The sequence below is a fragment of the Vulpes lagopus genome, chromosome 6 (genome assembly GCF_018345385.1).
Source record: "Vulpes lagopus strain Blue_001 chromosome 6, ASM1834538v1, whole genome shotgun sequence".
Lineage (NCBI taxonomy): Eukaryota > Metazoa > Chordata > Mammalia > Carnivora > Canidae > Vulpes > Vulpes lagopus.
This window is the reverse complement of record NC_054829.1, coordinates 99,319,722-99,346,076: the sequence shown is the minus strand read 5'-3', so window position 1 is coordinate 99,346,076 and position 26,355 is coordinate 99,319,722. Positions and strand designations below refer to the sequence as shown.

Here is a 26,355-nt window from a genome sequence, read left to right as displayed (position 1 = left end):
AATATGGTTGTTAATAACTAAGTAACTGCACTCAGAAATATTTATTTCCCCCCCTACAATGGCTGCTATATCTGCTGTTAAAATTAATTAATTTATTTTTCCTAAATAAGTGGACATAGGTACTCAGTGGTATGTTTCTGTTTGACTCAATAATTGGTAACGGAGCTGAGTACTATTGTTTAAGTCTGAGCTAACACAATAAGGCATCCTTAACCATTGCTGAATCATTACCACATGTAGAGACATGGCACAAAATGTCACTTATTTTATCAGTAAAACACAAGCTTTAATAGATATGCCTTATTCTTACTGATCCATTTTAACTAGGAGCATAAACTATGGAAATTGAATCCAGAAATAAATGTCCAAATTGCATTTTATTTTTTCTTCCCCTCCTCATTTCAAATATTTCATCAGAAATAGGACACAAGTAATAAAAGTGATGAAAGATACATGAAATCCACATCATGTCCTTATCTGAAAGGAGAACTGGGAAGAAGTGCTATTACAAGTAAAATAAAGGCTGCATGGAGAACCCACATACTTGCCAATGATTCCTCTTTGGTGAGAGTGGTCATAATACCCAACTGAAGTCTTTTTTTTTTCTTGGCATAAAATTGTGGATTATTTGAGTCAGAAGTGACCTTGGAGAGCACATATTCTAGCTTCCTGCACTGTACACATGAGGAAATTCCATTCACACTAAGGAGAATAAACTCTCATGTAGTGATTGCTGATTAGGTTAAAGAATCTAACTCTTGCTCCCGCCCATCCAGAGCTACTTCTCCTGGACTATCACTTTCACTTCCATCACTTTCTAGGAAAGGGAAAGACGAGATAGTATGCAGCCTTTGGAAAGAGAGAGAAGATCTTAGGCATTTTTTGAGTAGTAATCATTTTCTTAATACTCAAAGAACGACCAGACTGGAATCTGAAACCATATAGCTGTTCAAAGTCTGTAATGAGCTACATGATGAACATATGGTTCATTACTGAGGTAGGACATGAAAAGTTTATAGCACAAATTCTTCACTTCTCTGGTATCCAGGGCCACCAAACATTCTTCATTTTCTAAGTATCAGATTCATTTATTCAATTTGGGAAATAAATAACAGTGTATATTAAGAGGGCAGTTTTCATTTTCCTTCTTATCATTTATATACCTATATTATAGTTCTCTATGTTTTCTAAGAGCACTTATGTTTTCAAAGAGGACAAAGCAAGCACTGCTATTTTTCCATTTTCGTTTCATGGTGTCTCCCATGTCAGGAGCTAATTATGTGAAAGTAGCTGCATGTGCAAAGATGAAAAACACAATGTCCATGCCTTAAAGAAGGTGGAGGGAAGGAAGAGCAGAATATGTTCAAGAGTGAGAAATCCTGGAGGGCTAAAACATAGGAATCATGGAGAGAATTAAGAAGACACGGAGAGAATGCTATGGTTAAGAGCCAATGCTGGGAAAGATTAGTGACACTGCAGCCTGGTATACCATTCAAAGGAGTCTGGGCCTTATCCAGTGAGTCACTGGAAGGCTGTAGCAAGAGAGTGTCTTAGCTAACACTGGCATTATGGTGAAGTATAGTTTAGAAACTAGCTGCATTTGCACCTCTCATCAGCTAATGAAAACAAGGAGGATGGTATACACCAATTCTTTCCAAGGAGACAAGGACCTAAAAAATTAATTAAAGGCTTTTGGAAGAATCTCCTGAAGAATTCTTTAAGGGAGACACTTGCTAACATCTGAATGTAACCTTGTGAAAAAAACTAACCTTTAAGAGAACTATCCACAATTATGAAGTCCCTCACAATACGATACTTTCCTACGCCTGTATCTTCCCTCAACCCAACTGTAGCTGGCTTCATACTGTATTAAATATTTGCAGGCAGCAAACCAAAGATGGAAACATATATACAATTTAATAAAAATTGGAAATGAAGTGTACCTAACATGAAGATGAAAATAAGATTCCAATGAGTATAAAGCAAACCATGCACAATGATCAGTATATGCAACATAAAGATATCATTTCACCAAGAAATACAGCTAAGAAGAATTATTTGGTACTACCTCAAAGTTCTTTTAACAAATAGGATGCTAATGCTTTGATCAATACTTGCTATGTTCTTTTAGCATTTTGACCTAATTTGCTTCTTAGATTGTATCCGGTTGTTCCTATACAAAGTTAACTTTATGGTTGTCCCCAGACACTTTTGTAAATAGGATGAACATCTCAAAGGTTTTAATTATCTCAGTTAAGTGGGAGTTACTAGTATTTCTAACACTAGCACTTGCATTCTAATTATCTTGCCAAGTTGGGCTTTCAATTTTCTTCATTTTTTCACTCAATCTCTCTTAAATTTGTTGTTTTAGGTAATGCTCTGGAAATTGTACCTTATGAGGCTACATGCTGGGATTTAATATCTACCCCAAAAAGATGAAATAATTTAGGAAGCAGTTAGATAATTAAGCTGATTTAGGTAAACTATTTAAAACCTAATGGACATCATAAAAAATAAACTAAGAAAATCAAATTTCTCATCATTTCTTTTCTCAAATGCACAGAATTGTCATTTTGTTATATGCCCAACAGCTTTTAAATGATAACATAAAGTCTCTTATTACAAATTCTAGGATTACTGAAAAATAAAACCCACAGATTTCTCATTAGTATTACTTTCCTCAAACTCACAGAATGTTCACATTATTATATGCCAATAGCTTTTAAATGATTATAGGAAGTATCTTACTACTAAGTTTTTCAGATTACTTAAATCACATCTGCCATGAAAATTTACAAGAAAACCAAGGATGGCTCTTACAATACACCATTTAGCGAAGTAGGTCAGATACTGAAAAAAATTGAAAAAAAAAAAAAAGAAAAAAATTGAAATATGCTGGTGTATGTTCTTACAAATAGACAGTAACCACAGTGAATAAAATTACAATGCATGTTGTTCTTTGAATAGAGATGTTCAGAGGACTATTTGCAAAATATCCAAATTTCCCAAATAAGTGACAGTAGCAAGCACACGAAATAAACAATGACTGTAAATGCTCTATGCTGGAATGGAAAAGCAAAGCTTTTTGCACATTTTTAAAAACATAATCTACTTGGGAACAAAGCCAAATGTCAAAAGGGAAATCCAAATACTTGCAAGGAGAAGCATAGTGTAGGCTGGGCCCCCTCCTCTGAGGCCAAACAACCCCAAAACACACTAAGGAAATGCCCCTGCAGCTGTTTCTTTTTCATCAAGGGTAGAGTTTGCCTTGCATTATCTCTACAAATTCACCGGAGGGGTAACTCATGTGGTCCAAATGCCAGTGGACTAGAGAACCATCCCGTGTCATTCCTGGTCTAAGATTTGATGGAGGCTGACTGAATTGCTGCCTGCTTCTTCCGCCAGGCCTGTGAGAGTACTGCTCGGTCTCGTCTGAGATCTCAGCCTCAGATTTTGATCTAACTTCACTACACGTCTAGGTCCCCTGATGACAGTAGCAGGACTCCTAAACCTATCTGGAGTTCTATAGATCAAACTACTTCTCCTAGTGTCTCTTCTTACCATGCTGTGGTCTGCTGTCACCAAGTTAGAATAATTCTAAGTCTTAGCACTCCCTCAGGCTCAGAGTGACTCTCTCCTGATAGTAAAAGCCTGCATCCAGCTGTGACCATTCAGCATCCTTCTTTTCACTAGGCCATCAGGGAGAGGGGAAGAGGAGAATCCTAAGAGGTAATCATAACAACCCTTTCTCACCTCTCATTTCTGATGCCGAGGGTGAAAGGGGAATAGTGTTTTCTAGTTATCTTAAAACTGGGAAAAACAGTTTTTATTCACTCACAGCTGTAGAAGAAATCATGACTTGGCATAATAAAGCACTCTGAAACATTGTCCAAGAGTCATACATTATATTTAATCTTATTGCATATAAAAAGTTGTTTCTCCCCAAAGGCAAAAGCAACACAAAAATGTGTTGGGGGGCTTCTGTGCTGACTGAATACTGATAATCCAATATATCACTTTTATTAATCTTTTTGCAGTGAATGGAATTTTTAAAGTGGAAGATAAGGTAGACTTGTCACAATAAAATGAAACAATCCGTATTTCAAGCTGTTACTTTTGGTTTTGCTTTGCAATTACAATATAGACATTTTATCAAATGTCCTCAGACTCACAAGTTTGACAAGTGATATTTTATTCCCTGAACCTTCTCTAAGACATTTTTACCTTTGCCATTGTTCTAATAGAAAAATGTGTCACACGAAATAAATAACAAAGCGTCCAATTCCAAACTAGTTTAAACAGATAAGGCTTCATGACAACCTATCAGCCACAGTACCATTGATGGTTTTGTTAAAGAGTGTTTTGTGGTAAATTTGAAGATCTCATTCTTTAGCTACCTCTTTTTCGCCTTTACTCCCTTTTACCCTCCCCCTCCACTGCCAAAAACCCCAGGCAAGGGTAGAATTGAACCATCAGGTAGCTATCAAAATAAATGCCATTTATTTCACTTTGAAAATGCAATGGAATAAGCACATCCAAAGGATAAATGTTCCACATTAAACAAGCTTTCTCTTTATCGAAAGTAGGTCAAGTAACAAAAAAATCAAAATAAAATGCAGACATTAAACCAATTGTTTAAGATGAATCAAAATGCAATTGTTATATTCTATACCCAGGAGGGCATTGGCAGCATCTGCGTTTACTGATAAACGTCTCAAAGAAGGGTCTTTTGACAACACTAGAAACTCCTCACCAAGTCCTCCTTGTTGAGTAATGCCTTGTCGCACTGGAAAAAGAACTCGGGGCTTGAAAAATCCCTCTGAAAATCTGAGCAGTTCTGGAATTCCTAATAAACACTATCAAGTTAAAGCAATAATTTTCACTCTCAGGTGAGTAATAAATGAAACTAAGAAAGACACACCAAGCTTGGAAATTTCCACATGAAAATGATAATTCCTAGATTAATGCCCTACATTCCCTTTTTGGTAAGATTCTTGGTTTGTCTGACTCCTGAACCTCAAAGCATCAGGTGATCTGACTTTTCTTTTGCACTGTCCAGATCTGGTTAAAGAGGTATTCGTTTCTTAAGAGTTCTCCTTAAAAAAAAAAATATATATATATATATATATATATATATATATATATATATATAAAATAAATAAAATAAATAAAAAAGAGTTCTCCTTAATCTTTCTATCTTCCCTATCTGCTCTGTGACAGCTTTAAAATGAGCCCAACCCAAAAGTGATTTTGAAATGGAGAACCTCCATTCCAGTGACATTCTCTGGAATGACTTGAGGTAAGTAAACTAATTCATCTGCATCTCTGCACCACAGAAATCGGTTTCCTCCCTCCCTATTGATCCACAATTCATTCATATAACCAACACCCAGACTTTATACCAAAGCATCATTCTGTTATCCAGCATTGGCTCTTTGACTTGTCATCAACTTTGTGGAAAGATCAACTTACCTGGCACACGCCATCTCCAGGACGGGCTACCCCCAGTAGGTATTCCACAGCCTTTGTTGTAGAGTATTTAATCTCTGCTGTGGCCTTAATAACTCCATCGCAGTAGACATGGACATTGACAGAGCCAGCAGGAAAGTCTTGTAAAATGCAAAGAAGAGTTAGGAGCTGAGTATATAATGCATGTATCCTATTATTATACCTTTTAGAGAATATGAAGGAATATTTAAGAATTCATTTCAATCTTGCTTACTTCTAGAACTAAATGTTTCATTTTATCTTGGTATCCACAAAAAATAATGTACAATTTTCAACTTACTTAAATAAAACCTTACAGGATCAGAACATGCTAAGATTACAGTAAAAGCAAAGCCCTAAAGCCTTTCTCCCTACTACTAAACTTCATTTTTTGGAGTAATCTATACTTATCTTTACATAATACTTTAGAATTTAGAATGATACAATCATTCATTTAAAGTTGTATATCTGTTAATAATCGTATGAAGGAAATTCTTGTTAATTATAGGCAAGCTTCTCAAAATTGTGCTTGGAAAGAAAAGGTAGAATTGATTGAAATTACTGAACTTTTATGTAATTGGCTACAGTGAAAAACTCTTAGGAAAGCAAGGTTTAATACCCTGCTATTTAAGTACTATTTATACTATACATTTATCAAAATCTTTTTTGTGAACAAGTTGTTCAAAGTGACTGATATGATGCCTTGTGAATTTTGCATTAACATATCAACAGGGCTAGAGTTCTCTCAGAAAGTTGGGTTTGTTATGAAAGAATAACAACAATCATTTCAGTAAGAAAGTTATTTTGTTTTGTTTGTAACAAAAGTAAACAAAATTAAGCCTTAAAATCCATTTGCAGAACATACTTTAAAAAATCTGACACTCTGTCATGGAGATATTTCCCAAATTCTCCTGGAAAATTGTCACCCAGACATCTGGTGTTTGGAATATAAGCTGATAAGTGGAAGACCAAAAAAGTCTGTTCTAACCTTAGGCACCCGATGAAGCTTTAAATATTTAAATGTTTCTAAGGTTTAAGTATTAATTTTACTTTATCTCCTGAGGAGATTAAAGGACCTCTTATAATTTTGCTCAGAGAGATTTAAAGCCAACAAAACTAATCTTAAGCTTAAGTAGATCAAGAAGTTGTAATTTTCTCTTTCTATATTGCTTGACTAGACACATAACCTGTGTTATAAAGAAAAAATATATATCAAAGTTCTCTCTTCCCAAAGTCAGCATCTGCCCAGCAGTTAATGAAAGAGAAAATGCAACAAAAGTGCATCTCATCAGCTGAAGCTGCCCACATATGGTAAAGAGGGCTGTAGAGTTACTAAGTTCAAATGAAATCAATTTTGGTAGATTTCAGAAAGACAATTTTGAAAGAAGATATTGATTTCATTTATCAGGAAAGAGATTAGAGTTTGCAATGAGGTGTTCACCTTCTGAAAGAAAGTCAGGTGATGAATCAGGAGAAATATATGATGAGAAGATTTGCTTGGTAGTTCTTTGATATAGAATACTTAAAAAATATTCTAACTCTTTAAAATCTAACATGAAAGCAGATGAACTGTTTTATTCTTGACATAGTGTACCATCAGCTCTATTGATAATGATGTTGATTTTTCAATAATCTTCCCAAGAGGTGTCCTTTGAAGTACTTTTACGGTATATATATATTTTTATCTATTGAATGTCAGTATTAAATCAAGACCTTAGAGGATTCCGTATGGATTCATCTGGCTGGGAGGCCCTCCTTAAATATATATTATTGGATTGGCCTTTTCATAAACAGAACCCTGTGCCATCTGAGCATTATTTTATTTTGAGTGTGATCATTACGATATATACATTTTATAGCTCTTTAATAAAAACAAAAGCCAGTTAATTTAAAGACTCAGAAGAGAGGGAAAGTGAATTCTGCTATTTACTATCTAAAGTTGGGAAGCAACATTTAACACTGGAAGTACACACAAATGTGGGTCAAGATAACCAAACCAAGTGAGGGTATTGGTGTAAGTTATGGAGAGGAAAAAAAGGCTTATAGTGCAAGAAGATAGAACTCCTTGCCCACATCAAACACAGATACTCAAGAAAGCAAACTTACAGAGGAGCAACAATAAAAGGGAATTCTTTTCAAATTTAACGTCTCAAGGTTCAGGCCATTTAAGACTCTTTGTCAACCTGCACTGTCTCTGGGATTTAAGTGGTCTGTCCTTCCAGATGAGGGGCAAACTGAAACAGTTCACAGAAAATATAATCTTAAGTGTTTTTGAATAGTCAGAGCTAAATTCACTAACCCCTTAAAAACACATATTTCACAAATCCAATAACTGAGGAGCTGTTTGCTTTCTTTATTTCCATTGTCTGCGAAGCTGTGTTCTTATTTATTTATTAATTTATTAATTTATTTATTTTTAATAATAAACTTATTTTTTATTGGTGTTCAATTTGCCAACATACAAAATAACACCCAGTGCTCATCCCGTCAAGTGCCCCCCTCAGTGCCCGTCACCCATTCACCCCCACCCCGTGCCCTCCTCCCCTTCCACCACCCCTAGTTCATTTCCCAGAGTTAGGAGTCTTTATGTTCTGTCTCCCTTTCTGATATTTCCTACCCATTTCTTCTCCCTTCCCTTCTATTCCCTTTCACTATTATTTATATTCCCCAAATGTATTTATTTATTTGTTTGTTGTTTGTTTATTTATTTATTTTTGCTGTGTTCTTTTATGAACCAATTTTAGCCCTTTATCATGTGGTAAACCTTATATGAACCCATCTAATGTTTCCATGGGAATTGAAATCAATACGGTTTTCTTTTGATTAGAACATTATTATTAAATAAATATTTTGGTTTCAAAAGCTTGGTCATGCCTAAAAACTGATATAAATTTAGTACACACTAAAACTGCCCTTCTCAAGTATGATATTTAGAAAAATTTCTTATCAATTGTTATTTTTCTGCTCAGGTTAAGTATAGTATCGGGCATGCCCTAAAAGTATTTTTCATGCTCTTTCAATGAAATATGAAATTATAATTTATATTATTCAGAACAGCTTCCTAATTAACAAAGAGATTCTATGTTTTTGTGGATATTTTTACATTCCTTTCAACTCTTTATTGGTTATCCCCCTGCTGTGTAAAGTATTTCTGGCTGAGCTGCAGGTACCAGAGGAATACCCTCTTCCTTCTGGGTAAACAATAGTTAATATTTCTAGTTTAGAGGGCAGCCCGGGTGGTTCAGCGGTTTAGTGCCACCTTCAGCCACAGGTCCTGGTCCTGGAGACCAGGGATCAAGTCTCACGTCGGGCTCCCTGCATGGAGCCTGCTTCTCCCTCTGCCTGTGTCTTTGCCTCTCTTTCTCTGTGTCTCTCATGAATAAATAAATAAATAAAATCTTCACAAAAAAACTTTCTAGTTTAGAGACTTCACATGTATTTTTACAATTTTTGGCATAAGGTGAGGCTACGTCAGATTCCTGAGTAACTTTAAATTTGTTTAGCACAGGACAGTTCCTGTCAGTGACAAACCTGTAGATTCCATTAGAAAACTGTGTTTTTTAGAAAATGAAGTAATTATGAGTGTATGAATTTGTTAAGCTGAGAGGCAAAAGAAGATAAAATTAGAGGATAGTTTCTTTAAAAAAATCAGGTTAAGATATGGAAGTGTATCAGAAAGGAAAGGTACCATTTAGAAAAAGAGCATCTTAAGATTTCTTCACTGGTTGGCATAACTGTACTTTAACATATTTTTTCTTAATTATTACCAAATTAGAAAGAAACATACATTTAGAAAGAATATTAATATGGCAAAAAGTTGGGTTGGATGGTGAAAAATCTGAGAGTTCTGGGCACTGTAAGTAGGTCTCAGAGTATATGACATGCCTCAATGTTGAGAGTATTCACACACACACACACTTTAAAACGACTAAGAGAAAGTATCCAAAGAAAAGAAAGAATAATAAGGAATAATAGTTAGTTTTAAGAGGTACCATTTTCTAAAAGAGAATGCTAATTGCCTATCCCAAAATCTATTCTCTTCCTTTTAGAAATAGAATCCTGATTTTTTTTTTTTTTCCAGGGCACATTGTTATCCAACTAAAAAGAATAGATTTTCTGTTCTTCCTTTCAGCTAGAAGTGATCTTGGGATTAAGTTCTGATTAATGTGATATCAGCAAATGGGTCTTACAGACACCTTCTCAATTTAATGGGGGTCTTCTTTATCCCAGTATTGTGTTGATAAACTGACTCTCCCAAAAGAAAATCAGAAAGTCCTGACTTACAGTTTTTGCCAATTTCTGTGATGTATATATTTCCACCATGGTTTATTTCAACTACATGAAGCTCTTAGTATCACACAAGAGAATATTTACAGAGAGCAAATCACATTTTAAGTAACATGGCTGATTAAATCATGAGCCAGATATGAGAAATCAAATTATATGAGGAAATTTTCTACGCTTATAGAAAGATACTGGAAAGATGGAGGCCATCTTCTGAACTTGATGCATCCTAATATAGAAGGATCTCTGGTATGTTTCCATTTTAGTTTAGAATCCTCCATCTTAACTTGGTATTCAAAGAAGTACAGAAATTTTTTTTTAGAGACTTAAGTTTATACAGACTCTTATTAGAGGTGTGGGATACAGAGGAGATTTTTCCTGCCCCTGGAAATCACCAATGAGTTCAGGGATTTTATATGAGATAACATGTATTAGGAGCTCTCTTGAACATGATTCCCCAAGGGTGAAGGGGGATAAACAAATTTCGTGGTTTTCATATCAATAGTTATAAACAGAGGACTAGGAAAAGGCAGGATGTAATATTCTAATACAATACTTAGAAAGATTGTTCCCCTAAATTTTCAAATGGTTTATTACACCCCATCTAGAAACTGAGGGTGAGATATTCCAGAAAAGCCACTTCTTATGTTCAAAATAATTGCTAGAAGGAAGGAAGGACTAACACTTTATTCCTTTATTGGATGTTTAAGTGTTGTCTTGCATTTTGTTCTCTTATCTATTTGAAATGCAATTAGAGAAGTTATTTTGTCAATAAAGAAGTTGAAGCACAACTGGGACTTGTCTACAGTACCCAGTAAATGGCTCAAAACAATAAAAGCAGCTCTTTTGGCCCCTAGTTAATTGTTTCTTTGGCTACACTAAAGACTCTGGAAAAATTATTAGCCTTTAAAGAGCATGCTGGACACTCTCTTATTCCATAATTGGTATAGAAAAAAAGGGAACTTTACTATACTGTGCTGTTCACTGCTGTTCAATGGAACTTTCCAAGAGGATGGATATGTTCTAATGAAGCACTTGAAATATGGTTAGTGCAACTGAGGGACTTAATTTTAAATTTCATTTCATTATAATAAAGTTTAAATAACTAGCGGTGGTTAGTGGCCACCATATTGGTCAGCATAGCTACAAAGCAGTTTCTCCATCTATGATTTGTGACCCATCATGTTATCAATTTAGTTGGTTTTGACTAGCACTGAAGAAAATGAAAAGAAATGGAATTTCTATCTCTCTACTTATCCATATATTCGTACATATTGTTTACTTTTCCATTATAGTCTTTAAAATATTAGCATAGTTATTTAAAATTTCCTGTCTGATACTTCCAACATCTGTGTCACATCCAAGTCTGGCCTAATATTTCTTTAGACTATTTTTGCTTTTTGGCATCTCTTGTAATTTCTTGTTGAAAACCAGACATACTGTGTCAGGTATAAGAACTGAAGTATGTATGCATGTAGTGGAAAAATTTATAGTAATCGGACTGGGCAGTGGGCTATAGTCCATGTCTAATATAGCCATAGGTGCCCAGGGGCTTCAAATTTCTCTATTATCTTTGTTTTTGTCTTTCCTCTTGCTCTTGTGCTTCCCTAACTACTTCTCCTCAGAAAGATTCTGCATCTTTTAGTGCTTCCAACTATAACCCACAGGCATTTATATTGAAACTGTTTTGTGGTGGTGGTCAGGTTGGGGTGGGGGGAAGCATTCTAATATTGTGATTAAGTCTTGGACTTCAAGTGGACTGGTGTCTCTGGGCTGTCACCTTCAAGTGTTTCTCCTGTGGCATAGCTTCCTCCCACATTCTAAGTGAGACAGAAAAGTTAGAGGGTGCTACGATGGGGTAGAAGCCTTTCCCCAGCTGAGATAAGGCACTATAAACTGGCTTCCCCTGAAGAGTAGGCTTTTGTTTGGAGAGTACACTGGGAGTATTTCACCGTGATTATTCTTCCTCTAACCCAGCAGAACCTCTAGACGATCTTCCTCAGATCTTCACTATGTGAACCTGGTAGGGTTCATGGAGGTGAATCCCACAAAATTATGGGTGCTCTCAGGAGTTTCTGACTCGAGCTAGTCCACTCTCCACCTGAGCAATTCATTAAAATTCCCATTTAAGTGTGCTACCACTCTACGGCTCCAGTGACTTCTGTCCCAGCCAAGGTGATCTTGGAGGTCACTCTCTTGATTTCTTTTCCTGTCAAGATTTTGGGATGGTGGTTTGCCCTGCAACCTTAGTTCTCTGAGGAGTTCAAGGATAGTCACTGATTTTCAGCTTGTTCAGCTTTATCTTGTTGCAGGAATAGGAGTGACAACTCCTAAGTTCTTCACATATCAAGGCTAAAACTGTTAATGACTACTTTTCAAACTTTTGCTTTAGTTATATATTTCTGAGTATGTACTGAGTTTTGATATAAAATGTAGTTCTTACCAGGGTTAAAAAAATGTTAAGAAACACTGGCATGAAGCAAAAAAAAAAAAAAAAAAAAGACTCTGGGGGCATTTCTGTGGAGGTACATCCCATCAATCTTCCCACACACATTCATGGAACCATCGTATGTATTCCTACGTTTGGTAAGAAAATTTCTCTTTAATTTCCAGAAAATATGAATTGGGAAGGTTAAACAGCATAACTGGTAAATAGTGTTCTATTTATTTCTTATTACAAATTTGCTGTTCAATCACATAGAAAATATATGACCTGGTATATCTTTTTTTTTTAATATTTTATTTATTTATTCATGAGAAACACAGAGAGAGGCAGAGACATAGGCAGAGGGAGAAGCAGACTCTCTGTGGGGATCCCAATGTGGGACTTGATCTTAGGACCCCAGGATCACACTTGAGCCAAAGGCAGATGCTTAACCACTGAACCACCCAGGCGTCCCTGGTCTGGTATATCTTAAAAGATATAGACTATTAGTTTTCTGCTTTTCTGAAAAACATTTGAATTTTGACATAATTGATTCTTTGCATTGCTCTTAGCTGCTAGGTAAACTGAACATATAATCTTAATGTGAATAATTTTATTTGACACTTTGATTTGCTGTTTGGGAAATATTATCTAAGTACTTCTTAATTTGCAATATTGATTTTTCTGTAGCAATTTTAGTCTAACTAGATTTAGTTTAAACTTGAAAACTAATTAGTTAGAAATTAATGTTCATTAAATCATTATAAAATGTGGCACGAGTAAGGGGTTTTGGAAGAGAAAGAAAAAGACAATGTTCTTTCCATCTCACTTCTGCATATCTTCACCCATGATAGGGACCAGTGTCTGAAATGTTTATGAATGCTTAGTGTGCAGTCTTTCCTTTTCTATAATTCAAGTCTGACCTAACCTGTGCAAGGAAGCCCATAGAGGAGACATACGGTTTTCTTTTTTTTTCTTTTTTTCTTTTTTTAAAGAATTTTATTTTATTTATGTTAGTCACAGAGAGAGAGAGAGGCAGAGACACAGGCAGAGGGAGGAGAAGCAGGCTCCATGCACTGGGAGCCTGACGTGGGACTCTATCCCGGATCTCCAGGATCGCGCCCTGGACCAAAGGCAGGTGCTAAACCGCTGCGCCACCCAGGGATCCCGAGACATACGGTTTTCGTAACACAATAGAAATGTCTAAATGTTCTATAAATGGGCTTCATAATAGCTATATTCAAAAAGAAAAAAAGATTAGTATGCATTTGACATAGTATTTAATTTTAAATGTCTTTTAAAAAATATTTTATTTATTTATTCATGAGATACAAGAGAGAGAGGCAGAGACATCTGCAGAGGGAGAAGCAGGCTCCCTGTAGGGAGCCTGATGCAGTACTTGATCACAGAACCCTGGGGTCATGACCTAGGCCAAAGGCAGATGCTCAACCACTGAGCCACCCAGGTGCCCCTAATTTTAAATGTTTTTATTACATTTCTAGATTCATAATAATATTGTGTACTTTTTATTGTAATGTATTTTTTAAATGTCACATTTGTGAAGTTTTATAAAAGGTAATTTTGTTCTCTGCAAAATATCATAAATTCAAAAACCAAGTAGTCCTACATTTATAGCAAAACATTCAGAAATTAATAGAATAGACTGATTTTAGTACAACTATTGTGGCAGGTGTGGCTATTCCACCTGGAATTTTAAATCTGATACAATTTATCACGCTGCAAGCAAAGGTGGATAATAAAATGGTTAACCTCATAAATTAAATAAGGAAAAGAGGGAAGACTGTATAAGGAAATGGTACCATGATGATAAATAGTGAAAAAGAAATAGGCTTTCCAAAGCATCAAAAATATATTCACAGGCATGGAAAACAAAAAGGAAAGGAAAAAAGTTCATGAATGAAAGTCTAAATGTTCATTAATCCTATTACAATAAAGTAAATAATTTTAGTTCCATATTTAATAGCTGACATATATTAAAGTGATCTCTGCTGACATATTTAAAACGATGTGATTTTGCAGGCAGTCATTTCACCACATGGTACACAAGCTAATTTCTCATAATTTACACATTCATACTTTTGGGAACCCAGATTACTAATAACCACCTCAGGTATGTGAAACCTATGCACAGGAAGCACCTGCAGAACAATATTAGTTTCTGTAAGGAAGTGAAACCATTTATCATAAATTTATTGAAAGAAACTCAGGATGATGTTTTATATTTATTAATGCATAAAAAAGTTTCTTACCTAAAGCTTTCATACACCAGACTGTCTTATTCCAACGGGTTGGCTGCATCCTAATACATTTACTATTTGATGTAAATTCAACCTCCACGGTATCACCAATGACTTCATCTCTCAAGATAATAAATATTTCACCAGGATTCTATAAGATAAAAAATATTACCCAATTAGGGCCTTGAAAAATATTACATTAACTAAAACACATTATATTTATTAATGACAAAGTTTGCACATGATAATTATTTCTACCATGTCCATATTTTCAACCATATTCAGAAATAAAATACGTAAATATGATTCTCACTACATCTTAAATTTATCAACTTGGTGTATGTTGAGTACTCATTTTTTTTCTCCAACCCTATCTTTTGCAACTGAAAAAACAGTGAGGACACACTTTTTCCATGTTTGTGAGGCTCCACATCTCAGAGTAATGATCATCACTTCACAGATTCCAGGGAGCTGTAATTTGCAACCAAATCCTTTTTCCCCCCAAATCCTTTTCTTTCACCTTTCTAGAACTTGGTACACTTATCTATAAATGAGAGGATTGAATAAGTTTACCTTTAAGATATCTTAATATTTATAATATGAGTTTTAATGTCCAATGTTTTAAATGTCCAATAGTTTTAAATCTTACCTAATTGGGATTTTCTGGTTATACTTTATTTGTGATGAGTATCTGTGAAGGTTGGCTAAAGGTTACAAATCTAAAAGTTTCAAGACATTATGGAGATCAAAAAGCAAAATCTATGTATATAAGGCAAAAAGGATTATTGAAAACTTCTTTTGAAAAAAATCCAGAAAAAATAATTAGGGATAAAAAGATTGGCATTAATATGGAGAAAAAAAAGAAGGAATAAATATTTGTTGAGCACCTCTTTTATACTAGGAATTATGTTAAATACTTTTATTTTATTTTTTTTAATATTTTATTTATTTATTCATGAGAGACACAGAGAGAGACATAGGGAGAAGCAGGCTTCATGCAGGGAGCCTGATGTGGGACTCAATCCCAGGACTCCAGGATCACGCCCTGGGCAGAAGGTAGATGCTCAACCACTGAGCCAACCAGGGATCCCGAATACTCTTAATATAAAGGTACTTCCTTTAATCCTAACCAAAACATACACACTCTGAAGCCAAAATGGAAGGCTATTAGTTTTCTCTTTGAAGAACATGGTAGCTAATACAGAGTTACATTCTGAAGATTAATCAGAACTATCTCATTCAAAATCTGTACGCTACATTGTGCTGTTTAACCCCTCAAAATAACCAAAACCAAACACCATTTTTTATGTTTACCTCAGTTATCGCCTTCCAAATGCTTTCTTCAAAGTCAAACTAAATTTCAGCAAAATAAAATATACAGCAACCTCATTTATACACTCCTATAAAAACTGTGTTTACCCAAAAGTTATTAACTTCAAAGTTCTCTTATTTAAAAATTATCTCTCTAAGCATAAACCACCTATAGATAAAACATTTTAATGTCCAATGTTTTAAATGTCCAATAGTTTTAAATCTTACCTAATTGGGATTTTCTGGTTATACTTTATTTGTGATGAGTATCTGTGAAGGTTGGCTAAAGGTTACAAATCTAAAAGTTTCAAGACATTATGGAGATCAAAAAGCAAAATCTATGTATATAGGCAAAAAGGACTGCTCTGCACCAAAGAGTTTCTACAAATACGTTGATGTCACTGAATTGGTTCAGCTGACACACTTCCACTTCAAGCATTTTTCTACCAGCGTCTAATGCTCCCAAGTATCTGTCTGTAGGATATTTTAATTAAATTTCTCCTTACCAATTACATTGCAAATGGAGAAAAGATGCCACTATTCCAGCTAACACACCTTCCCACATGTCAAGCATGCCCCTCTGCTTTCTTCTGTATGCCTCACCAAGCCACTGCTTCATGTGACTCCTGAGATCAGGAACATGAAGCTCTCCTCTTCCTCACATCTGCCACTTCCTCTTCACAGAACCTCCTGTCTATCTCTTTTAGTTCCTTTGTTGTTCACATCTGTCCCCTTACTGCAAATCTGTAATGACTTCCCATTTACTTTGGCCCAGATACCCAAGATCCTCTGCCTCAAAGTTTTCAGAGCTCTCTTTCATGGGTACACCACGTCTTGTTTAATTTTGACCTCTCCGCTTCCAAGGCTAGTAAATCTAAGCAACCTCTTCCAATGTTTTATTCACCCAGCTAACTCATTCTCATTCATGAGTGCTCACACAAGTTTGCTGCGTCTGCATCAGATTCCCTCCTTAGGGACGACTGGGTGGCTCAGAGATTGAGCGTCTGCCTTCGACTCAGGCCTGATCCCGGGATCCAGGATCAAGTCCCACATCGGGCTTCCTGGGAGGAGCCCTCCCTCTGCCTATGTCTCTGCCTCTCTCTCTCTCTCTCTCTCTCTCTCTCTGTGTGTCTCTCATGAATAAATAAATAAATCTTAAAAAAAAAAAAAAGATTCCCTCCTTAATAGAGGACAGGACTCCAACTTTCAACCATCTCCAACGAATAGTTTTAAACAAAAGGCAAGCATATTGGCCACCCCAAAAGAGGCACTTACATCTTCATTTGTATCCAGGACCAGCTTCATGGGCTTATGACCCGTGCATTTGCACAGGCCCTGCACTTGGGAGGTCCTGTACTCGGTTAAATGTTCCGCTGTCACTGCCTTAAAGTCCTTACTAATTTGAAGGAGAGCCCCTATATTTTCATTTTGCACCAGCTCTGTTTGTACATAATGCTGGCATGCCATTTAGTTCCTACTCTCCCTCCATCTCCCCACACTTATCCTCTTCATTAACGTCCAACTCAGGTTTCACAAGCTCCATAAATCTTCCCTACAATTTCTGCCTATAATAACTTCCAATGGAATCATGGAGCATTTCACACCCATACTCCTCATTTGACCTTTTCTAAATTATGCCCTCTGCTCTGAATTAATATTTAATGTCTATGTCTTGGCTTCCCAGCTACATTTTCAACATCCTAAAGTATTTTTATTTTTTTATATCATTGTGGCATCTTGTAAGAATTATGTACATAAGAGACAATCTGTACATATTTTTAAAATTAAGATGGAATAAGTCTGTTAAAATATGACATTTTGAAATTGAACATGCCCAGCTCTACTCATGACACCCCTGAGGACTCACAGCTTCATCTGTTTTCTGCATCTCCATGGAGGAAGTGGCCTGTTCTAGGAGGGAAGGCCTGTACTGTCCAGCCTGTCCTTAACTATTATGAACATCTTAATTAAAAATATAATTATATGGGTACACTTAATTCAATGGAGAAAGTACTAAGACACTCAAATGATCATAAATTTGGTTTTATCAGTTATGAAGCTGCTATTTTGCTCTCAATCTTTCTGACTCATCTGTTTATCCCTATTTTGTTCTGAACATCCAGAGACAGAAAGAATTCTGATAATCAACACTTCCAAGGCCTAAAGTTTTGTGGCATTGGTCACAAACCTTAGGACCTAAACAAAATGGCTACAACTTGGTCTGTAATATAACATACAGATGGTGAAGCTTCTGGTTCTGATAGGGTTGTTTTCTTTAGGCTTTAAGGATATGTTATGCACAGGCAACAAAGGATTTTTATCCCAGTGGATCATCATGACTTTTGTATACCAAAGGCCAATGGCTCTTTTCATATATTTATAACTGCTTGAATATGCAGTAGGTTAACAAGCACAGTCTCATGGGCTTTATTAAGCCAGGACTGTACAGCTTCCTCCAGCTAACCTCTATCGGACCCACAACAGCACAGTGAGGATTAGGTTATGGCAATAGTTCCAAATTTGGCTGTTAATTCTCACCTTTAGGATCACCTGGGAAGTTTTTAAAACTGCCAATGTTCAGGCCGTAACCCAAACCATTTATATCTGAATCTTTGGGGACAGGATTCAGGCATTATTATTTTAAACCTTCCCTAATAGTCTCTCTGTGCAGCTTAGTTTGAGAGCCACTTGGTTTAAGGAAAAGATATCTTTTGGTCACTGTAAAACCTTACCACCAAAGGGGCAGCAAGCACTTCACCACAGAGACACTTCAAGCACTGGTAAACACAATAATATTCTGTAGCTTTTCCTGTATTTTTCAGTGGTCACAAGATCACACTTTAAGGTAAGGTTGGTTACCAAGAACTACTGTGATTTGGTATGAGAAATAAGTGGGCAGTGCTGTTAGTTTTCTGTATATTATTTTAAACTATATCTGGGTCCAAGGAATGAATGGGTAGGAGGTAATCTCTGAGATTCTTGTTACTTTTCCATGGGCCCTTCAGAGACATACCCCTTCATATAGTCTAAGGGTTGCTCTAGTTTTGTTGGCTACATAATTAGGTCTACATTAAAGTTGTAGCTACAGAGGTATGTCAAGGAACAGGTCAAATAAAAACGAAGGTCTTTTGTAAGGAATATGCCATGTTCTAGGATTCAGACACAAAGACAATTCAATGAAAATATAGATCCAAATGTTGATAAAGCCACTTAAAAGACTTTTCAGGGTAATACTATAACTTTAAGAATTAAATTTCTCAGGAAGTCAACCAATGATTGGATGGGTTTTAAACTTGTTTCAGTCTTATCGAAAGCAGCAGTGGGAGTATAAGATAAAAATAAAGAAATATCAGTTAATTATACTCAAAGACATAAGAGATTCTGAGACAAGAAGTGCTGAGATTGCAATAGACAGATTCTATCAGAAGGAAGGAAAAAATGATAGATTGCAGGCCTGCCTATACACACAAAACAAGATAAAGAAAATAAGCTCACTCTTAACTGCTTTTTAGGATGGTGCTCCTAAAGAGAAATAGTGAAGCCGTTACTGTACCTATGACTAGGGTTTGCGGAAATAACATAAGAGGCAGGAGGCATCAGATTGCAAGCTACAGTACCTCCAAGAGGAAAAACATTTAGAGGTTCCCTCTTAAAGCTTCAGGTAAAGTCCATTAAAAACAGCAGCTAGAGTCACTGCTTATATAGATCGTGCAGCTCTAACAAGTGATTATAGAACAACTGGGTGGATTGCAGAGAAGCCTCTGAAGGGGGGCACTGAATTCTTGATGCCATTATTAAGTGATTTGAGGATAACTTATTACTGTAAGGGCCATAAATATATCTCCTGTCCTCAGAGACAGAATTTAACCTTGGCACTATTGATATTTTCGGACCAGAGAGGTCATTGTTGCAGGGACTACCCTAGTATTATAGGATGTTTAAACAGTATCTGTAACTTCTTCCCACCAGTTGCCAGTAGTTATCCCCCCAGTTATGACAACCAAAACTGTCTGCAGGCTTTGCCAAATACCTTCTGGGGGAAGAGGGGCAAAATCACTCTCAGATGGGAACCACTGCTCTGAGGGAATTTGCCTCAGGAATTAATGAAATCAGTGCTTTGTAGTAATACACAGCACAGGGAAGAGAAGGTGATAAATAATAGATCAGGTCCAGTTCTTCCAGTGGAAGAATGCCTCCTAGGTGGGTTTCTCATTAGGGGCATATAGTTGGATGACACTCATTTATGGAATAAATGTGTTTGGCAGGCTTAGAACTCACTAACTTCGTATCTCTCATGATCAATTATCACACGAGACAAAATCAAGAGGAATATTCTAGAAAAACAAATGTGCTGGCTCATAACAAAAAAAAATTAAAAACAATAAAATGTAGCAAAGAATGCTAATCTTAGAAAAGGTTAAAGAAAAGTCCAAATTAAGTAGCAGATTTAAGTGTTAAGACTTACCAAGGTATTACTTCAGAAGAGACAAGGAATAACATATAGTATGAACACTGGAGTCATATCTTCACTAGCACATGAAAAACAATGTTGAAGAAAATATATTTTCCGCTATTTTTAAAGTGGCACAAGATTTTCAAGGTCTAAGAAATCTAAAATCCATGGAAAGGAAAAATGATGAGAAAGATGAATATGCAGAAGGTTCAAGACTCCCATGCTCCTGGGTCCTGGGTCAAAGCAGTGGCAACATACCCTGCTGACTTAGTTGAACAAATCTACTAAAGCTGATTCTCCAGAACAGAAGAGGGAATAGGGAGGGAAATTCTCCAGACCCAAGCAATTTTATAACAAGCAGCAGCAGCAGGAGAGACCTTAACTCCCCCTTAATCAGAAAGAATGACGGTCATGCTACTATTTATGACTCTTACCCAACTCAGTGGTGGCATCTTGGAAACACAAAACTGTAAGGAAACTTACTAGATTTCAAAGGTACTAGTTATGAAAGAGGCATGTGTCAAATAAGACCTGGTGACTCGCAATGTTAGTACGCTAAATTTCTAGATTTTGTAAGATGGTGGTGAAGTCCCAAGTCTCAGGAAGCGGGGAGGACCTATTCTCCTATTCAGCATAGGAGGACCTATGCTGAGAGTTATCCTGGCAAATCTGAAACATGATTTTCATTCATTTGGACACAAACATCTTTCCTCTGGTACTTGGCCATTGTTACATGGACTAAGATTGTACTAGATCTATGTTCTGAGAATACAAGATTTTGACTGGAAGAACTATTTTTTTGTCCAGCGGTTAGTTTATTTTGAATGTTTTAGGGCATGTGGCTGTCACTAAAATTATCTTGTATGACCTTCTAACTCAGGATTCCTTAAGAAGCAGGGTACCCAAGAGAGATATGAAATTGAAATAATTTAACTTCCAAGGGTTTGAAAGAATTGTATCCATGTCAATAAAAGACAGCCCATGTTTCTGCTATTAAAAGAATCCTGATCCTATCCAACCATCTGAGTGAGCTATCTCAGCCTGGAGGGTAGTGGGGTCTAATTTTTACATTTCAATTTCTTTGCAAACTGAATAGTGGGGAAAGTTTCATATTCTTCAAAATTTACTTTGTAGGTTTTGTTCAGAGCAGTCATTTAGACTCATTGCAGAATTCTTGGTGAGTAATGTTTAGTTTCAAGGGATTTTTTCATTTTTTGTGTAGATTTTACCTACTTGAGAATAATTTTCATTTCCTGTTTATTACAGTTTTTTTCTATTTATTTCTGTCTTTTCCATTGTTTCTGACTCAGTAGGAGACACCAGTTCTGATTGCTTAGCCCCAAGTTCTGGAGGTCTTTAAGTGAGTCGTAATTTTTCTTTGTCTGGTCACCTTGTGTCGGTCCCCTGAAACTTGAACAGTTTAGTTCCTTGGACTCTTTAAGGGAATGTCAAAGAAGTTCTTATCTCTCTGGAATTGATACCATAATAGCTTTAAAAATGATTCTTCTGCTTAGGCGTGGGGTCTGGGGATGAAGGAATTAAATTTTGTAAAACTGCACAGAAAGAAAACTTGTCTTCTACCAGGACTGCTAGTACCAGCAAGATCAGGAGATTCTTTTCCCAAAGACACCTCCTAGCAAACAGACAAATGCAGCCCCTGTCATTCAGTGGTGTAAATTCACTGGCTTCTACCAGAAGGACCCTTTCATGCAATTTCCAAGGCTCTCCTGTACTTTTGACCTGTTCCACTGAACACCACAGACACTGAAGGCCAGCATTTTTCTATTGTCTGGAGATTATGTAGACCCAGATTCAGGTCCAGCTCTGCCCGAGCTTATTTTATTTTTTATTTTTTATTTTTTTTCATTTTTAAATGTTTTTATTTTGTTTTTTTTTTTTAGTTAATTTTTATCGGTGTTCAATTTACCAACATACAGAAAAACACCCAGTGCTCATCCCATCAAGTGTCCACCTCAGTGCCCGTCACCCATTCCCCCCCAACACCCGCCCTCCTCCCCTTCCACCACCCCTAGTTCGTTTCCCCGAGTTAGGAGTCTTTATGTTCTGTCTCCCTTCCTGATATTTCCCAACATTTCTTTTCCCTTCCTTTATATTCCCTTTCACTATTATTCATATTCCCCAAATGAATGAGAACATACACTGTTTGTCCTTCTCCGATTGACTTATTTCACTCAGCATAATACCCTCCAGTTCCATCCACGTTGAAGCAAATGGTGGGTATTTGTCGTTTCTAATTGCTGAGTAATATTCCATTGTATACATAAACCACATCTTCTTTATCCATTCATCTTTCGATGGACACCGAGGCTCCTTCCACAGTTTGGCTATTGTGGCCATTGCTGATAGAAACATCGGGGTGCAGGTGTCCCGACGTTTCATTGCATCTGAATCTTTGGGGTAAATCGCCAACAGTGCAACTGCTGGGTCGTAGGGCAGGTCTATTTTTAACTCTTTGAGGAACCTCCACACAGTTTTCCAGAGTGGCTGCACCAGTTCACATTCCCACCAACAGTGTAAGAGGGTTCCCTTTTCTCCGCATCCTCTCCAACATTTGTTGTTTCCTGCCTTGTTAATTTTCCCCATTCTCACTGGTGTGAGGTGGTATCTCATTGTGGTTTTGATGTGTATTTCCCTGATGGCAAGTGATGCAGAGCATTTTCTCATGTGCTTGTTGGCCATGTCCATGTCTTCCTCTGTGAGATTTCTCTTCATGTCTTTTGCCCATTTCATGATTGGATTGTTTGTTTCTTTGGTGTTGAGTTTAATCAGTTCTTTATAGATTTTGGAAACTAGCCCTTTATCTGATATGTCATTTGCAAATATCCTCTCCCATTCTGTAGGTTGTCTTTTAGTTTTGTTGACTGTATCCTTTGCTGTGCAAAAGCTTCTTATCTTGATGAAGTCCCAATAGTTCATTTTTGCTTTTGTTTCTTTTGCCTTCGTGGATGTATCTTGCAAGAAGTTACTGTGGCCAAGTTCAAAAAGGGTGTTGCCTGTGTTCTCCTCTAGGATTTTGATGGAATCTTGTCTCACATTTAGATCTCTCATCCATTTTGAGTTTATCTTTGTGTATGGTGAAAGAGAGTGGTCCAGTTTCATTCTTCTGCATGTGGATGTCCAATTTTCCCAGCACCATTTATTGAAGAGACTGTCTTTCTTCCAATGGATAGTCTTTCCTCCTTTATCGAATATTAGATGACCGTACATTTCAGGGTCCACTTCTGGGTTCTCTATTCTGTTCCATTGATCTATGTGTCTGTTTTTGTGCCAGTACCACACTGTCTTGATGACCACAGCTTTGTAGTACAACCTGAAATCTGGCATTGTGATGTCCCCAGCTATGGTTTTCTTTTTTAAAATTCCCCTGGCTATTCGGGGTCTTTTGTGATTCCACACAAATCTTAAAATAATTTGTTCTAACTCTCTGAAGAAAGTCCATGGTATTTTGATAGGGATTGCATTAAACGTATAAATTGCCCTGGGTAACATTGACATTTTTACAATATTAATTCTGCCAATCCATGAGCATGGAATATTTTTCCATCTCTTTGTGTCTTCCTCAATTTCTTTCAGAAGTGTTCTATAGTTTTTAGGGTATAGATCTTTTACCTCTTTGGTTAGGTTTATTCCTAGGTATCTTATGCTTTTGGGTGCAATTGTAAATGGGATTGACTCCTTAATTTCTCTTTCTTCAGTCTCATTGTTAGTGTATAGAAATGCCATTGATTTCTGGGCATTGATTTTGTATCCTGCCACGCTACCAAGTTGCTGTATGAGTTGTAGCAATCTTGGGGTGGAGGCTTTTGGGTTTTCTATGTAGAGTATCATGTCATCGGCGAAGAGGGAGAGTTTGACTTCTTCTTTGCCAATTTGAATGCCTTTAATGTCTTTTTGTTGTCTGATTGCTGAGGCGAGGACTTCCAGAACTATGTTGAACAGCAGTGGTGAGAGTGGACATCCCTGTCTTGTTCCTGATCTTAGGGGAAAGGCTCCTAGTGCTTCCCCATTGAGAATGATATTTGCTGTGGGCTTTTCGTAGATGGCTTTTAAGATGTCGAGGAATGTTCCCTCTATCCCAACACTCTGAAGGGTTTTGATCAGGAATGGATGCTGTATTTTGTCAAATGCTTTCTCTGCATCTAATGAGAGTATCATATGGTTCTTGGTTTTTCTCTTGCTGATATGATGAATCACATTGATGGTTTTACGAGTGTTGAACCAGCCTTGTGTCCCGGGGATAAATCCTACTTGGTCATGGTGAATAATTTTCTTAATGTGTTGTTGGATCCTATTGGCTAGTATCTTGTTGAGAATTTTTGCATCCATGTTCATCAGGGATATTGGTCTGTAATTCTCCTTTTTGGTGGGGTCTTTGTCTGGTTTCGGAATTAAGGTGATGCTGGCCTCATAGAATGAATTTGGAAGTACTCCATCTCTTTCTATCTTTCCAAACAGCTTTAGTAGAATAGGTATGATTTCTTCTTTAAACGTTTGATAGAATTCCCCTGGGAAGCCATCTGGCCCTGGACTCTTGTGTCTTGGGAGGTTTTTGATGACTGCTTCAATTTCCTCCCTGGTTATTGGCCTGTTCAGGTTTTCTATTTCTTCCTGCTCCAGTTTTGGTAGTTTGTGGCTTTCCAGGAATGCATCCATTTCTTCTAGATTTCCTAATTTATTGGCGTACAGCTGTTCATAATATGTTTTTAAAATCGTTTGTATTTCCTTGGTGTTGGTAGTGATCTCTCCTTTCTCATTCATGATTTTATTAATTTGAGTCTTCTCTCTCTTCTTTTTAATAAGGTTGGCTAATGGTTTATCTATCTTATTAATTCTTTCAAAGAACCAACTCCTGGTTCTGTTGATCTGTTCCACAGTTCTTTTGGTCTCGATATCATTGAGTTCTGCTCGAATTTTAATTAACTCTCTTCTTCTGCTTGGGGTGGGGTCTATTTGTTGCTTTTTCTCTAGTTCCTTTATGTGTAAGGTGAGCTTTTGAATTTGAGATCTTTCCAGTTTTTGAATGGATGCTTGTATTGCGATGTATTTCCCCCTCAGGACTGCTTTTGCTGCATCCCAAAGATTTTGAACGGTTGTATCTTCATTCTCATTAGTTTCCATGAATCTTTTTAATTCTTCCTTAATTTCCTGGTTGACCTTTTCATCTTTTAGCAGGATGGTCCTTAACCTCCACGTGTTTGTGGTCCTTCCATACTTCTTGTTGTGATTAAGTTCTAATTTCAAGGCATTATGGTCTGAGAATATACAGGGGACTATCCCGATCTTTTGGTATCGGTTCAGACCCGATTTGTGACCCAGTATGTGGTCTATTCTTGAGAAAGTTCCATGTGCACTTGAGAAGAATGTGTATTCAGTTGAGTTTGGATGTAGAGTTCTGTAGATATCTGTGAAATCCATCTGGTCCAGTGTATCATTTAAAGCTCTCGTTTCTTTGGAGATGTTGTGCTTAGAAGACCTATCCAGGGTAGAAAGAGCTAGATTGAAGTCACCAAGTATAAGTGTATTATTATCAAGGTATTTCTTGAGTTTGGTTATTAATTGGTTTAAATATTTGGCAGCTCCCACATTCGGGGCATATATATTGAGGATTGTTAAGTCCTCTTGTTGGATAGATCCTTTGAGTATGAGATAGTGTCCCTCTTCATCTCTCACTATAGTCTTTGGGGTAAATTTTAATTTATCTGATACAAGGATGGCAACCCCTGCTTTCTTTTGAGGACCATTTGAATGGTAAATGGTTCTCCAACCTTTTATTTTCAGGTTGTAGGTGTCCTTCTGTCTAAAATGAGTCTCTTGTAGACAGCAAATAGATGGGTCCTGCTTTTTTATCCAGTCTGAAACCCTGCGCCTTTTGATGGGGTCATTAAGCCCATTCACGTTCAGAGTTACTATTGATAGATATGAGTTTAGTGTCATCATATCTATTCAGTCCTTGTTTTTGTGGATTGTTCCACTGAACTTCTTCTTAAAGGGGAACTTTAAGAGTCCCCCTTAAAATTTCTTGTAGAGCCGGTTTGGAGGTTACATATTCTTTCATTTCCTGCCTGTCTTGGAAGCTCTTTATCTCTCCTTCCATTTTGAATGGGAGCCTTGCTGGA

At 36.7% G+C, this 26,355-nt stretch overlaps 1 protein-coding gene across 2 annotated transcripts in view; it reads right to left on the bottom strand.

The window, feature by feature from the left end:
• The window catches only part of BANK1 (B cell scaffold protein with ankyrin repeats 1), a 294,852-nt gene that overhangs the window by 189,462 nt on the left and 79,035 nt on the right, over positions 1–26,355 (bottom strand). For both annotated transcript variants that reach the window (XM_041760292.1, XM_041760293.1), the window contains exons 4-5: positions 14,467–14,605; positions 5,473–5,609 (exon numbers count right to left, since the gene is read on the bottom strand). In XM_041760292.1, coding sequence (XP_041616226.1) covers positions 5,473–5,609; positions 14,467–14,605 — 276 coding nt within the window. The remainder of the gene's footprint in view (positions 1–5,472; positions 5,610–14,466; positions 14,606–26,355) is intronic.